The 14586-nt window shown below is 41.4% G+C and overlaps 1 protein-coding gene across 3 annotated transcripts in view; it reads left to right on the top strand.

The window, feature by feature from the left end:
• The window catches only part of LOC120943465 (transformation/transcription domain associated protein), a 263678-nt gene that overhangs the window by 173754 nt on the left and 75338 nt on the right, over positions 1-14586 (top strand). For all 3 annotated transcript variants that reach the window (XM_040356782.1, XM_040356783.1, XM_040356780.1), the window contains 2 exons: positions 870-1005; positions 13950-14141. In XM_040356782.1, coding sequence (XP_040212716.1) covers positions 870-1005; positions 13950-14141 — 328 coding nt within the window. The remainder of the gene's footprint in view (positions 1-869; positions 1006-13949; positions 14142-14586) is intronic.

Below are 14586 nucleotides of genomic sequence, written 5' to 3'. Positions count from 1 at the left end.
GTAATATGTAGCATGTTGCGTGCTAAACCCATATTCAGGGTGTAATATGTGACATGTTGCATGCTAAACCCATATTCAGGGTGTAATATGTGACATGTTGCATGCTAAACCCATAGCAGTTTATGGAAAGTTTATGGAAAGAGTCAGTATTTTCAGTGTTGACCCTTCTTTTTCAAGAACGCTGCAATTCGCCCTGGCATGCTGTCGGTCAACTTCTGGGTCACAACCTGACTGATGGCAGCCCATTCTTGCATAATCAATGCTTGGAGTTTGTCAGAATTATTTTTTTGGGGTTTTTGTTTCACCCGCCTCTTGAGGATTGACCACAAGTTCTCAATGGGATGAAGGTCTGGGGAGTTTCCAGGCCATGGACCCAACATTCTTTCTCACCAAACTGTTCTTGGATGGTTCAGAGAAGTTGCTCTCGGAGGATGTTTTTGTACCATTCTTACTGGCTGTGTTCTTGGGCAAAATTGTGAGTAAGCCCACTCCCTTGGCTAAGAAGCAACCACACACTTAAATGGTCTCGGGATGCATAATACAGTACTGATGGTGGCAATCACCTTTCCTTCTCCAGACAAGGTTTTTTCTGGATGCCCCAAACAATCGTAAAGGGATTCATCAGAGAAATCACTTTTGAGACATAAATTTTATGTTTAAACTTTGATTCTGAACTGTACAATTTCAGTGTAGGCTTGGCTATGATTGGTGGCTGTAGAACTATGAAAACCATTATTAAGTAAGACACGTTGAAAAATCTATTCCTACGTTTTCAGCATTGTGAATACGGTATTATAATTGCACTGTGGGTGATTTTCTTGTTGTGTTCACATGGAAGCATCCGTTCCAATTGCATGCCGTTTTTCTAGATCTTCTAAAGAGCTGAACCAGTGGGAGTCCTTGACGGACTACGGACAATCAAAGGGCCACATCAATCCCTACCTTGTGCTGGAGTGTTCTTGGCGAGTGTCTAATTGGACTGCAATGAAAGAAGCCCTTGTACAGGTCAGACCCCTCTTTTATTTCTACGAGTTATTTTCATAATACTTTTCCTCCTCCTTACTTCCAATGTTTGCACAAAGTCAGCATTACAGCTCATTTCACTGAGGCAATAAATGACTCTTTAGGGAATCTGTTTGATTTAGAACACAGCTGCATTTTCTGGCAACTAAAGCATATTGCAAATAAATGTTTTTTTTTTTCTTCTTTTTTTTGAGAATTAATACTGTCATATTTGCTCTGAAAGCGGGATTGTTAACCTTTTTTCATCAGGGAACATGATTTTTATGATTTTTTTTTCTCTTCTAAATGCTTTATTTGCAAACTATACACATAGATTAGTAAAATATTCTTTATAGCTTATGCATATGTTCCCATGTGTTTCACTGCAGAAATGGTCCATTGACAATAAAACACACGAACGTCCGTGGTGCTGTTCACAATTTCTTTGAACTGGGGAGTCATTTTTTTTTTTTAGAAGGTCTTTTAACCACTTAACGCCCGCCGCACGCCTATTTACGTCCGCAAAATGGCACGGACAGGCAGAAGGGTATATATGTATGTATGTATGTATGTCCTTGCCTTTCCGTGGGTCGGGGGTCCGATCGGGACCCCCCCCCCCCGCTGCGGGTGGCTTACCTCGGGGAGCGATCCGGGGCGACGGCGCGGCTATTCGTTTATAGCTGCTCCATCGCGATCGCTCCCGGGAGCTGAAGAACGGGGAGAAGCCGTATGTAAACACAGCTTCCCTGTGCTTCACTGTGGCGGCGCATCGATCGTGTCATCCCCTTTATAGGGGAGACGCAATCGATGACATCAGACCTACAGCCACACCCCCCTACTGTTGTAAACACACACTAGGTGAAGCCTAACACGTTCAGCGCCCACTGTGTTTAACTCCCAAACGGCAACTGTCATTTTCACAATAAAGAATGCAATTTAAATGCATTTTTTGCTGTGAAAATGACAATGGTCCCAAAAATGTGTCAAAATTGTCCGAAGTGTCCGCCATAATGTCGCAGTCACGAAAAAAATCGCTGATCGCCGCCATTAGTAGTAAAAAAAAATAATAAAAATGCAATAAATATCCCCTATTTTGTAAACGCTATACATTTTGCGCAAACCAATCGATAAACGCTTATTGCAATTTTTTTTTACCAAAAATGGGTAGAAGAATACGTATCGGCCTAAACTGAGGAAAAAAAAAATGTATACATGTTTTTGGGGGATATTTATTACAGCAAAAAGTAAAAAATATTGAATTTTTTTTCAAAATTGTCGCTCTATTTTTGTTTATAGCGCAAAAAATAAAAACCGCAGAGGTGATCAAATACCACCAAAAGAAAGCTCTATTTGTGGGGAAAAAAGGACGCCAATTTTGTTTGGGAGCCACTTTGCACGACCGCGCAATTGTCTGTTAAAGCGACGCAGTGCCGAATCGCGAAACCTGGCTTGGGCATTTAGCTGCCTAAAGGTCCGGGGCTTAAGTGGTTAATGCAAGGAATGTATTAAGGTAAACTTTTAACTTTAGCATCACTTTAAAGTGATGATAAAAAAAATGCTTTTTTTTTTAATTAAAATAAAAAAAAGCATCCCAAACTGCAAATCTTCTCCACGACACTTTGCAATCTCACAGGTTTGCTATCCTGTACATCCCTTTTCCAGGCTAAATGACAGCCAGAGTCGATAAATCCACTTCCTGTGAGCCCTGAGTAGTATGTGGTGCTCTCTGGGGGTGGATCATCAAGTCACCTCCAGTGGACAGTGCTGACGTTAATATGTTGTGCCATTTTCCTTGACATTTAGAACCTCAGATGCCAAAAGTAAGCAAGCACAGTTGACCTTATCCAGTCTATACCTCAAGGAGTGAAGTGTGAACCCATAATAGTTTAGATTTGATTTAGCAGCTAGGGCAAGGGGCTTTACACTTAGCCTTTTTTTTTTTTTTATCTTTTGTTGTTCCATTTTTTTTTTATACTGCATTATAAGGAAGTCCTGTGAAGTGTTGGTATGTGTGAAACACGTTACCCACTTGCTGTAACCTGTTTTTATGAAATAAGGGAATTGCATTGGTTTTTGGAGTTCCCGGTGTTTAATAATCTATATATGCCTTTGTGGCGAGCTGGATTGCACGCAAGGACGGTTTGCGGGCAAGCGTGAACTGGCCTCGAGAAGTAACGTTCATTTGCACTTACTAAGCAGAAATGCAGTTTATATTTGACTTTATTTAATATCTAGCAGTGTCTACTAGCATTAGAAAAACATCACGTGGAAAATGCAATCATTGTTCTTAACACCTAACCTGGTGCTTTGTGCAGCTCAATCCGAAAAGGTCAAACCGCGTTATTCTCGTGTTTTACATCATTCAGATCCTGATAAAAGATTACTTGGTGGATTCTGCCTTTCTGTATAATATCAAAGCATATTCAGGGTCCCTTTTTATAAGAAAACGGCACATGTTTATTGGTAGTGTTCATCATATAGAAGGCCAACATTGTTCCCAGAAACAGCAGGGTGTCTAAAGAAAGAGAGCAGTTAGGAAAATTGATGTGCATTAGCAAGCGTCATATCTAGATAAACTGAGATTTGAGTATACATAAATACAGTCATTTTTACATTCTCTAGTTTTGTTTTTTCTTGTGTAAAATTGTTGAGCTACAACATATGAGTTATTCCACACAAAGTGGAATTTTTTTTTTTTTTTTGATGGGCACTGGCTGGTTCATTCACTCACCAGACCTGGGTTCACCCACCTGGTGCTGTTATAAAGATACCCCAGTGTCGGTCGTGTGTAGGCGCCAGAGCATTTTTCTCGACGAGAAAAATGGCCATTAAAAATTTAGAACCTGCTCTATTTTTTCTCATCGTTTTTCACGTCGTCGTTTTTCTCGTTGTGAAAAATGGTCGTGTGTAGGCTTTGATGGGGGGAAAAAACGTGCATGCTCAGAAGCAAGTTATAAAAAGGTAAATTTGCATAATCAGCCCAAAGGGTGGCGCCATTCGAATGGAGCTTCCCCTTTATAGTCCCGTCGTACGTGTTGTACGTCACCACGCTTTGCTTCTTCCCGATCCGCCAAGAGGCAGTTGGATATTCCCTGGATCAACTTTACCTAAATAATAGTATCCGGTTAAATTGTGTGAATCTAGGAAAGAATCCAGGCCTTTCTTAAAACAATCTACTGAGCTTGCCAGAACCAGCTCTTGAGGGAGTCTATTCCACATTTTCACAGCTCTTAGGGCCCTTTCACACGTACGGACCGTATGTCCGCATTTTCATCCGCCCGTTTGCGGATGAAAACGGGACATACATTGGTCCCTATGTGATTACGGGTGTCAGCAGATGAACATCCGCTGACACCCGTAATTTGTCCGCCTCTGCAAGGATCCGCATTTGCAGACGGAAGAAATCCTATTTTTCTTCCGTCTGCCGGATCGGATCGGATGAACACGGACATATGGTCCGTGTTCGTCCGATCCCCCATAGGGGAGAGCGGAGGAAACACAGGGCGGTCCCTGCACAGTGTGCGGGGACCGCCCTGTCAGCTGCCAGCTCAGCGGGGATTTTACGGACACACGGACGGATCATTACTGATCCGCTCCGTGTGAAAGGGCCCTAACTGTGAAGAAGCCTTTCTGTATTTGGAGATTAAATCTTTTCCTCTCAGTAGTAATGTCCCCTTGCCCACTGTGATGACCTTAAAGCATGGGTCTTCAAACTATGGCCCTCCAGTTGTTCAGGAACTACAATTCCCATCATGCCTAGTCATGTCTGTGAATTTCAGAGTTTTACAATGCCTCATGGGATGTGTAGTTCCGCAACAGCTGGAGGGCCGTAGTTTGAGGATCCCTGCCTTAAAGCAAATAAAACGATGACAGCTGCACCAGTTGATTTAATTATATATTTGCTATTCTTTTAAACAAACTTGGCACAGGATTTACAGAGTGCTGAAGAGATTTCAAAGGAGAGCGCATAGCAGAGGCTGGTCACTTGCAGACAAACCTTTTATCTAATTGTAATTTAATACGGAAGAGTCTGAGGCCCGGTTCACACTGGTGCAATGTGAGAACCCTGCAAATCCACTGCGGGTTCCCACATCGCACCCGACTCGCAGGCAGTTCACACTGCCATATGCAAACCAATAGGAGTGTCAGAAAGTTAATGACGCCCCCAATTCAATTTGCATATCACCCTTGCGACAAGCAGGTAGTGGCAAGTATAAAGTGTACGTGTGTGTGTATGTGTGTATGTATGTATATGTATATGATGTGTGTGTGTGTATGTATGTGTATGTGTATGTGTGTATGTGTGTGTGTATATATATATATATATATATATATATATATATATATATATATATATATATATATATATATGTGTGTGTGTGTGTGTGTGTGTGTGTGTGTGTGTGTGTGTGTGTGTATGTATGTGTATATATATATATATATATATATATATATATATATATATATATATATATATATATAATTAGGGCTGCAACTAACGATTATTTTCATAATCGATTAGTTGGCCGATTATTGTTTCGATTAATCGGTTAAGAACATTAAAAAAAGAAAAAAAAAAGGAATTTTGCAGTGATTTGCAATTTTTCTTTTTTTCTGGCCTATTTGTTCTTGGGCAGATTAAAAAACAAAAATCGCAGCAAAAACACATTACATGTTTTTCTGCAGCTTCTCTATTGAAGTATATTGAAGCAAAAAACAAAACAAAATAGCACCATTTTGCGTTAAAAAAAAAAAAGTCCTTGCCCTTTCCAAATGGGCAGCAGCTGAAAAAAATCATGGATGTGAACGTGTCCCATAGGAAACCATGTGAATGAACTGTATTGTGTTTCTGCAAAAAGCACCAAAAACAGAGGTGTGAACCCAGCCTGAGATGTTTAGTAACATAATGGAGGTTAAAAAAAACTAAAATTGGTACAAAAAGATCAAATAATTGCTACTGTAAGGGGTTAATTTTTTACTGTTGGACAGTGAAAGTAATATTTATCGTAGCGATTTGCTGTTTTTGTACTATAAGGCAAATTTTTGTTTTTTTTAACCCCATTATGTTGCTGGCCGATTACTCGATTATGAAAATGGTAATCGATTAATCTCATAATCGATTAGTTGTCGATTAATCGATTAGTTGTTTCGGCCCTAATATATATATATGTATATATTTTATATTATAACGGACCCTTTTAAGATGAAGTTGTGTATATTTTGATGTCAGTATAGTTGCATACTGTATAACAAGTCCAGCTTAAAACCGCACTGATAGAAACTTTAAGAACTAGTTGTAAATGTCTTTGGGAATAATGAACACGTTGTGTAGGTTACATTATTTCCTGGTTAGACAGACAAGTAGATGCTTTTTACATTTGGTGCTTAATTCTAAAGATGAAAAGAGAATTGATCTAATCTGACAGATAGTGCCAGTGATGGCTCTCAAGTTGAGCAGAGGCGACAGCCACCAGTGTCTGCAGGCACAGCCCTGTAGTGAAAGATTGTTTCTGTAATGAGGCATGTCCTAATGGACTACATGGAGAGAAATGCGCTTCTGCAATTCACGTCCACCTTTTAAGGAAAATTTTGGGATGTTTTTGGAATGTCAGGGAACATTTGGAGCAGTGTTTAGAATCCTATATAGGAAACCATCAAATATCTTCTATTTTGTAGCATTTATCTTAAAAGTCTGATATACACTATATTGTCAAAAGTATTGGGACACCTGCCTTTACACACAAATGAACTTTAAAGCGGGAGTTCACCCATAAAACATTTTTTACCCGTAGATTGATGCTCATTTTGTCTAGGGGAATCGGCTAGTTGTTTTAAAATCCGAGCAGTACTTACCGTTGTAGAGAGCGATCTTCTCCGCCGCTTCCGGGTATGGGTCTTCGGGAGTGGGCGTTCCTTCTTGATTGACAGTCTTCCGAGAGGCTTCCGACGGTCGCAACCATCGCGTCACGAGTAGCCAAAAGAAGCCGAACGTCGGTGCGGCTCTATACTGCGCCTGCGCACCGACGTTCGGCTACTTTCGGAAAATCGTGACGCGATGGATGCGACCGTCGGAAGCCCCTCGGAAGACTGTCAATCAAAATAGGAACGCCCAGTCCCGCAGCCCATACCCGGAAGCGGCGGAGAAGATGCATCTCTAAAACGGTAAGTACAACTTCGATTAAAAAAGAAACTAGCCGATTCCCCTAGACAAAATGAGCAGGAATCTAAGGCTAAAAAATTGTATGTACGGGTGAACCTCCACTTTAAGGGGGTTGTAAAGGCAGACTTTTTTTTATTTTATCTTATGCATTCAGATAAAAAGCCTTCTGTGTGCATCAGCCCCCCTAACACTCACCTGAAGTCCCTCTCTGTCCAGCGATATCCACGAGCCATCCGAGATTCTCCGTAATGATTGGCTGAGACAAAGCAGCCGCACTATTGGCTTGGCTCCCGCTGCTGTCAATCAAAGTCAGCTAGCCAATCAGGGACGAGAGGGAGCAGGGCTCCATTTTTAAATGGACACGGGGAGCTGTAACTTGGCTCAGGTGCCCCCATAGCAAGCTGCTTGCTGTAGGGGCACTGAACAGGAGGGAGGAGCTAGGATCACAAAAAAGATATCAGAGAAGAGGAAGATCTGGGCTGCTCTGTGCAAATCCACTGCAGCAGAGCAGGTAAGTATAACATGTTTATTATAGGGGAAAAAAAATAGCCTTTACAATTGCTTTAATTTCATCCCAGTCTTAGTTCGTAGGTTTCAATATTGAGTTGGTCAACCCTTTGCAGCTATAACCACTTACATTTTTTTGGAAGGCTGTCCACAAGGTTTAGGAATGTGTCTATGGGAATGTTTGACCATTCTTCCAGAAGTGCATTTGTCAGGTCAGGTTGGCCGAGAAGGCCTGGCTCATAGTCTCCACTCTAATTCATCCCAAAGGTGTTCTATCGGGTTGAGGTCAGGACACCGAAAACAAAGAGATGAATTGCTGTTTCATATATCTCTTCATAGTGCCTTAATTTAAAGAGATCATTATGGGCTTGTTTAAAGTTTTTTTTTCTTTTTTTTTTTACTGTTTGTTAAAGAACTCCAGGAATTGCAGGGGTTTAAAGAATCTGCTGGCTTTTAATGAGTCAAGGCCAAAAAAGGTGTATGCCACCTTGGGGATTTATCTCTTTTATGCATTATTTGCATTTTTACTGCACGTCGGAAGTATAGCTATGGCTACATTTCCAGTTCTCCAACTCTGCACTGCCCATCCTCTCCTCTTTCCCAATCACAGAAGGCTTTGTATTATGTGTGAATGTGCGGAGGTGCAGAGCGAGCAGTCTTTCACAGCAACTGCCTTTCTCCTGTGAGAGTACAGGGAGTATAGAAATCGTATTTACAGAGCTGAATAAAGGAGGTCCATGAGGTGGCATAGACCTCAGTGGCCTTAACCTTTTATCAGACAGCAGAATTTCAAAAACTTCTTAAATTCCAAGAGATATTTTTTTGAAAATATATTTAACTACTGTATTTTAATGTCCATAGTCTTGGCACAAGTGCACTTCAAAGGCCCATCTTTGGGGGAAAAAAATAACAAAGACATATAATTTTGCAGGAAAAAAATGTGGATTTATTATTTCTTCCTACAGGAGCATGCAAAGCATTGCACCAACAAACGTTGAGTCATGGGTGCAATGTCAGGGTCCTGCACACTCTGCGTCCAGATTTCTGCCCATTCCTTAGTATTGGCTTTCAGTTGGAATGCTGGAGAAAAGTGTAAATGGACTATAAGCATGTTAATCAGCATACACTCATAGTCCATCGAGAACTGCAAGTTGCCTGCCATGGCCACAAATCCTGTCTGCGCTCACAGTAAGGGGGGGGGGCGCTCAGGTGGGTGAGGGGGAATGGGTGCTTAAATATGTTGCGTTACCCTAAATATGGATGTAACATGTTCTAAAGGTGAACCTTGTCCTGAAGACCTCCAGTAAGGTGGCCTAGTATAGTATAGGTCAGGGATAAGCAATTAGCGGATCTCCAGCTGTTGCAAAACTACAAGTTCCATCATGCCTCTGCCTCTGGGTGTCATGCTTGTGGCTGTCAAGAGTATTCTTATGCCTCATGGGACTTGTAGTTCTGGAACAGCTGGAGGTCCGCTAATTGCATATGCCTGGTATAGGTATTTTTCCCAGGACACCTATTCAGACTAAAGTTAATTTGGTTGCCAGATGGTAATATATATACATTACACAATTTTCATATACACTACACAAGATGGAAATGTTAAGCAAAGACGAGTTTAATATGAGGTAGATGGTCTACAGGTTCATCTATCAAAAAAATGAAAAATCATTTGATGCATCAAGGGGGATCAGTCTAAAGCCTCGTACATACGATTCCGTCAACAAATGTGTGATGGCAGGATTTTGTCGAAAAATCCGACCGTTGGTATGCTCCATTGGACAATTGTCAGAATTTCCGTCAACAAATGTTTTATAGCATGCTTTCATATTTTCCGACAACAAATGTGTCTTGTTGGATTATCGTGAGTCTGTCGGAAAAAAATTCAAAGTACAAACACGCATGCTCCGAACCAATGCTAACCATGACACAACGTTGGCAGAAGTTGCCCAAAGGGTGTCGCTAAAGAGTGGAAAAAACACAACGTTTTGTGTATGTTGGCTGTAAAAGTTCTGCCGTCTGCATGCATACCAAGTTCATGGCCAATGCCCTTCGCACAAAATTCCACGGATTTGTTTGATGGAAATCCGATCGTGTGTATGAGGATTTACAGTTACTGAACATTGGCTAACTGTACTGACAAATAAGAACAGTGGTCTTTAGTCAAACATCATAGACCAGAGTAGAAGAGTGACGAAAAGAATAGTTGCTAAAAGCCACACAATTGTAGACTCCAAAGGGACCACAAAATTGTCTCGGCTCCTCTGAGAATTGTTTCTATCAACATCCGCAAATTGTGAGCTTTACAAAGTTGGAATTGCAGTAAGACTGACTCAGAATCTACTTGTTTTCATTAACAAGCTAAGCTACATAACCCAGTGGGGTAGGGGTACAAAATGTAGACCACTGTACGCAACGTGGTCTGGTGATTATTTCGACCTTCATCTAGACAGGCCTGCATTAGAAGAAGCCTTTAACTGATAGGCCGATACCACATTTATAATAATATCTACTTTCTCAACCTTTATAACACAGAGGAACCATTGAAATAAGTTTCTGGTTTTCGGGAAACCCCTTCTGATGATTACTAGAGCTACAGCTCACGATACATTGGCGTGATAGGCCGTAAGAATGTGTCTTGCATTTGTAGACAAACAAAAATGAACGTTAAAAAGGTCATTGGTTTCAGTGGTTACTTTTTTGAGTGGTCGAAATTGCTCACTGCTCAATAAACCCATAGCAATCTCTGGAAGACTCCTAGGCTTCCACTAAACCATGGTTCAGAGAGGCTGATCTAGATGCCGTATGTAACATTGTCTTGTTTTTTGACATTCATTTGCATTGTTTGTCACTAATTGTAGCCGCCGTGTGTGTGTGTGCGCGCGCACGTACATTTTGTGATCACATGTGTTTTAAATAGGGATGCGCCGATACTTATCGGCCGAAAAACAGCTGTTTTGGGGAAATGCCGAAACTGCTTAAAATTGCCCATAATACTAGTGGTGCAGAGCGGTAAAACACATACTGAAATTGTCTCCGCTCTGCTCGCACACAGCCCCGCCTGCTCCTAACCTCACGCTGTGATAGACAAAAGGCGGGTCTAATGCTGAGTTTATATCACAGCGTGGGGTTAGGAGGAGGTGGGGCTGTGTGCGAGCAGAGCGAAGACAGTTTCAGCATACAGGCGGCGGTGAGTTGCTTTCTTTTCTAGCAGCCATCCGTCCCTGTCCCCCCCCCCCCCCCCCCCCCCACACACACACAAACATACCTCCCTCCGGCTGGCTCTATCTTCGGGACTCTGCCCCCCCCCCCCCCCTCCTCCCCCCGGCTGCCTAGTCTAGGTGACAAGGTTAATAAAGAGAACCTGTCACCTCCAATTGCTATCACAAAGGGAATTATTTTCTCCTGTGTGATAGCAATAAAGTTAAGTGTAAAAAAAAATAATAATAATTAAATAAAATTAATAAATTAATAAAAGAAATAATAATTAAATAAAAAGAAATAATAATTAAATTAATAAAATAAGTAATTAAAGAGTAAAGAATAAGAAAAATATTAAAATAAGAAAATTATACAAAAATAAAAAAAGTAAAACGACAAGCTACAAAAAAAAAGTGATAAAGTAATAAAAAATAAATAAACAAGAGGCAGCAATTGGGGGCACAGTCAGGCGGCAATTGGGGGCACAGTGAGTGTATGTTTTAACATACAATTATAACATATAATTATAAAAAAAAATCGGTTTCGGCCTGACATTTTTATTTTTTTTTGTTTCGGTTCTGAAATTTCCATTTCGGTGCACCTCTAGTTTTAAACACTGACTCAGAATATGGAGGCAAGTCTCCAACTGTGGAGCCTGTAGGCAAATAACCCGAATTGGCATCCTTCTGCTTGGGTCACCTTTTTACACAGAACATTTTCTTGTTTGCTGGTTTCAACTTGACTTACAATATTAAAACTATATATAAGCTTAAATTTGATTTCGAGATGGCTTCATTTCTAATGATCGGAAATAAAAATGTTGCATGAGAACATTGGAGAAAATCCACCTTGTCGCACCCACTGTATCAAATGGTCACTGCAGCCCTAACTATACGTAGGGAACTCTATGATTTATGTATAATACAAATTAATTGCCCCATTTTCAGACAACATTTTTAAAGCTCTCAAATAATAATTGAAGAGCGAGTAATCCCTCTTGGAGATCTGATTACAGTAGCCCTTTAATTAATCCCATTAGTGCTGTGATTGTCATCAGAAACCTTTCCTGCCCCTTTGAACAAATAAAGTGTTTTATTTTAATTTTCAGGCTCCAATTCCCAGTCTTTATTTTCTTCATGAACTGATTTACAAAGACATGAGTTCTTTTGTTTTTCCTGATGAAATGCTCTGCTGTCGCTGTTTGACTTTGCTTGTGTTGCACGGTGTACTTGGGCTGCCATAGGACGTCATTCTTTTCCCCACAGGGAGGAGAGCGACAGGCGTTCTTTACCGCAAGCCGCTCCTGTTGTCTGGCAAGCAGGATAGACATTTTAAAACATTTATTCTGTGTAACCTGGTGTTTGTGTTGTCATTGCTTCTCTTTCATTTGATCCTTGGCAATGTCACGGAATCTTGAAATGGATTGCAGAAAACACAGAAGTGCTTTGTGTGTTTACCCATTTCTGAGTAAACCTTGAGAGATGGAATCAGGCGTTAATATTTTATACAACCCAATCTTTGCTTGTGATTTACAAATATAGGGGGTTTAGTGTTGGGTCTGAAGACATGGGTAGCGCACAGTTGGGAATTTATAACAACCAAGTTTTATTCTGTGTCTAGACATCTGTAAAATAAGATCAGATTCTTGCTCTGGGTACCTGATACACACTGTGCAATCCCATTTTTTAAAGTTAAACTCCACCAAAAACATTTTTCTTTTCTCATCCATTGAGGAACACAAGAAGACAGACTGTTGGGTTATACCGCCACCTGAAGGAGGTTGGGCACTTGCAAACAAAAAAAGGCACTCTGTAACAGACTTGGGTGTCCCTTGGGCTCTTTGGCATTAGGATATCGTTTCTCAGATGTTTTTTGCGGTCTCTTGTCATGCCAGCTTTGCGTGTAAGGTTGTTCAGGTGTCTCTTTGAGCTGCAGGTAGGCTGTTAGCATTATGTTTGCTGTTGCCCACTCAGGAGTTAGACTTAAAGGGCCCGATTCACGTACAGTAATTTTTCCGATTTAGTGTCCGATCCACAAAGCACTTACCTGGAAATTTGCGGCGGTGTATCGTAAACAGGTCCGGCTCAAGGTGGTCCAATTCAAATGGGGCGGGTACCATTTAAATTAGGCGCGCTCCCGCGCCGGACGTACTGCGCATGATCCCATCGCAAATTTCCTGACGTGCTTTGCGCGAAATTACGACGCGCCGACGTTTTGTGAATCGCGACGTGAAAAAAGATTTACGCCGGGAAAAATAAAAGATTTAAAAAAAATTCAAAAGAGACGCGGGAAAGACAGCCATACTTTAACATGGTGGAGTACTTTTACACCATGTTAAAGGTGCACTATCTTTGCGACGGAAATCTAACACTCGCGACGTGTGCATACCCGACGCTGGTTTACGACGCGAACTCCCCCCAGTGGCGGCCGCGGTACTGCATCCTAAGATCCGACAGTGTAAGTCCATTACACCTGTCGGATCTTCTGCCTATCTATGCGTAACTGATTCTATGAATCAGTCGCATAGTTAGAAACAGAGATACGCTGTTGTATCAGGAGATACGCCGTTGTATCTCTTTTGTGAATCTGGCCCAAAGTCACTAACCCTATAAATACTGAAGCCAGAAAACCAGTGTGAGTGACAACCAGGCACTTTTTTTTTTTAAATGGAGCAGCAGGATATGCAATTCTCTCATGGCTAGTTTCCTCTAAGATGACCTTTGCAGTTGAACCTGATCTTCAAAGTACTGTATATTTAGGACCCATACACATTGGTGTAATGTCTATATTTCGGCACCCAGGTGCCACAGTTGTGTTGCATACAGTCTCTTACACGAATGAATGACTGGAAACGGCTGTACACAGGTAGATGCAGCTCTGTGCATTAACATATTAAAGTACCCCTCTTGCAAGAGGTCATTCTGTGTACAACTGTATCCAGTATTTTATTTGTACAGACAGCTGCATGCAACACCTGTGGCTCCTGGGCGCACACAATGGCTGTGTACAGGTGTGTGTATATTTATATATAATTTAGTATATTTACATATAACATATGTTTATGCATGTATTTTATCCCTAGGTTGAACTGAGTTGTCCAAAGGAAATGGCATGGAAAGTGAATATGTACCGTGGTTACCTGGCAATTTGCCACCCAGAGGAGCAGCAACTGAATTATATTGAGCGACTGGTTGAAATGGCAAGCAGCCTGGCCATCCGGGAATGGAGAAGACTTCCATATGTTGTCTCTCATGTCCATACGCCATTATTACAGGTATGCGAACGCTTGGACATTTAATACTGGTGTGGGGAGCATTTGTATAACCGTTGCGGAAACTCTAAAAGCTTGCATCTCAGATCCATGGATGCAGGGGAAGTATTCCAGAGCTACAGACTGGTATTTTCCTCTTCACTGTTTCTCTCCACCAACCTTCTCTAGAATTAAGGAAATCCTTCCTTCTGGTCTTTTGAAAGATCTCATGATCGATGTTGGGCTGTGGAGTCCTGGGTACCCTGTTACAGGGGATGTTGTCGCCTGGAAGGTCTCATCTTCTGATCAACATCCTGGATTTTAGGCGTTTCCATTGTGTCTGTAGTACAGGCCAATCCAACTAGAGTGTCATCCAATTAGGATTAATTTGGAAAACACCACAGTAGCGACATACATAATTTCTACCCCCGTGTACATCCCAGGCATTGGCAGTTGGCATGCAGACTAC

This window comes from Rana temporaria, chromosome 6 (assembly GCF_905171775.1).
Source record: "Rana temporaria chromosome 6, aRanTem1.1, whole genome shotgun sequence".
In the NCBI taxonomy this organism is placed as follows: domain Eukaryota; kingdom Metazoa; phylum Chordata; class Amphibia; order Anura; family Ranidae; genus Rana; species Rana temporaria.
The sequence above is the reverse complement of the archived record's forward strand: the minus strand, read 5'-3'. Positions and strand labels throughout refer to the sequence as shown.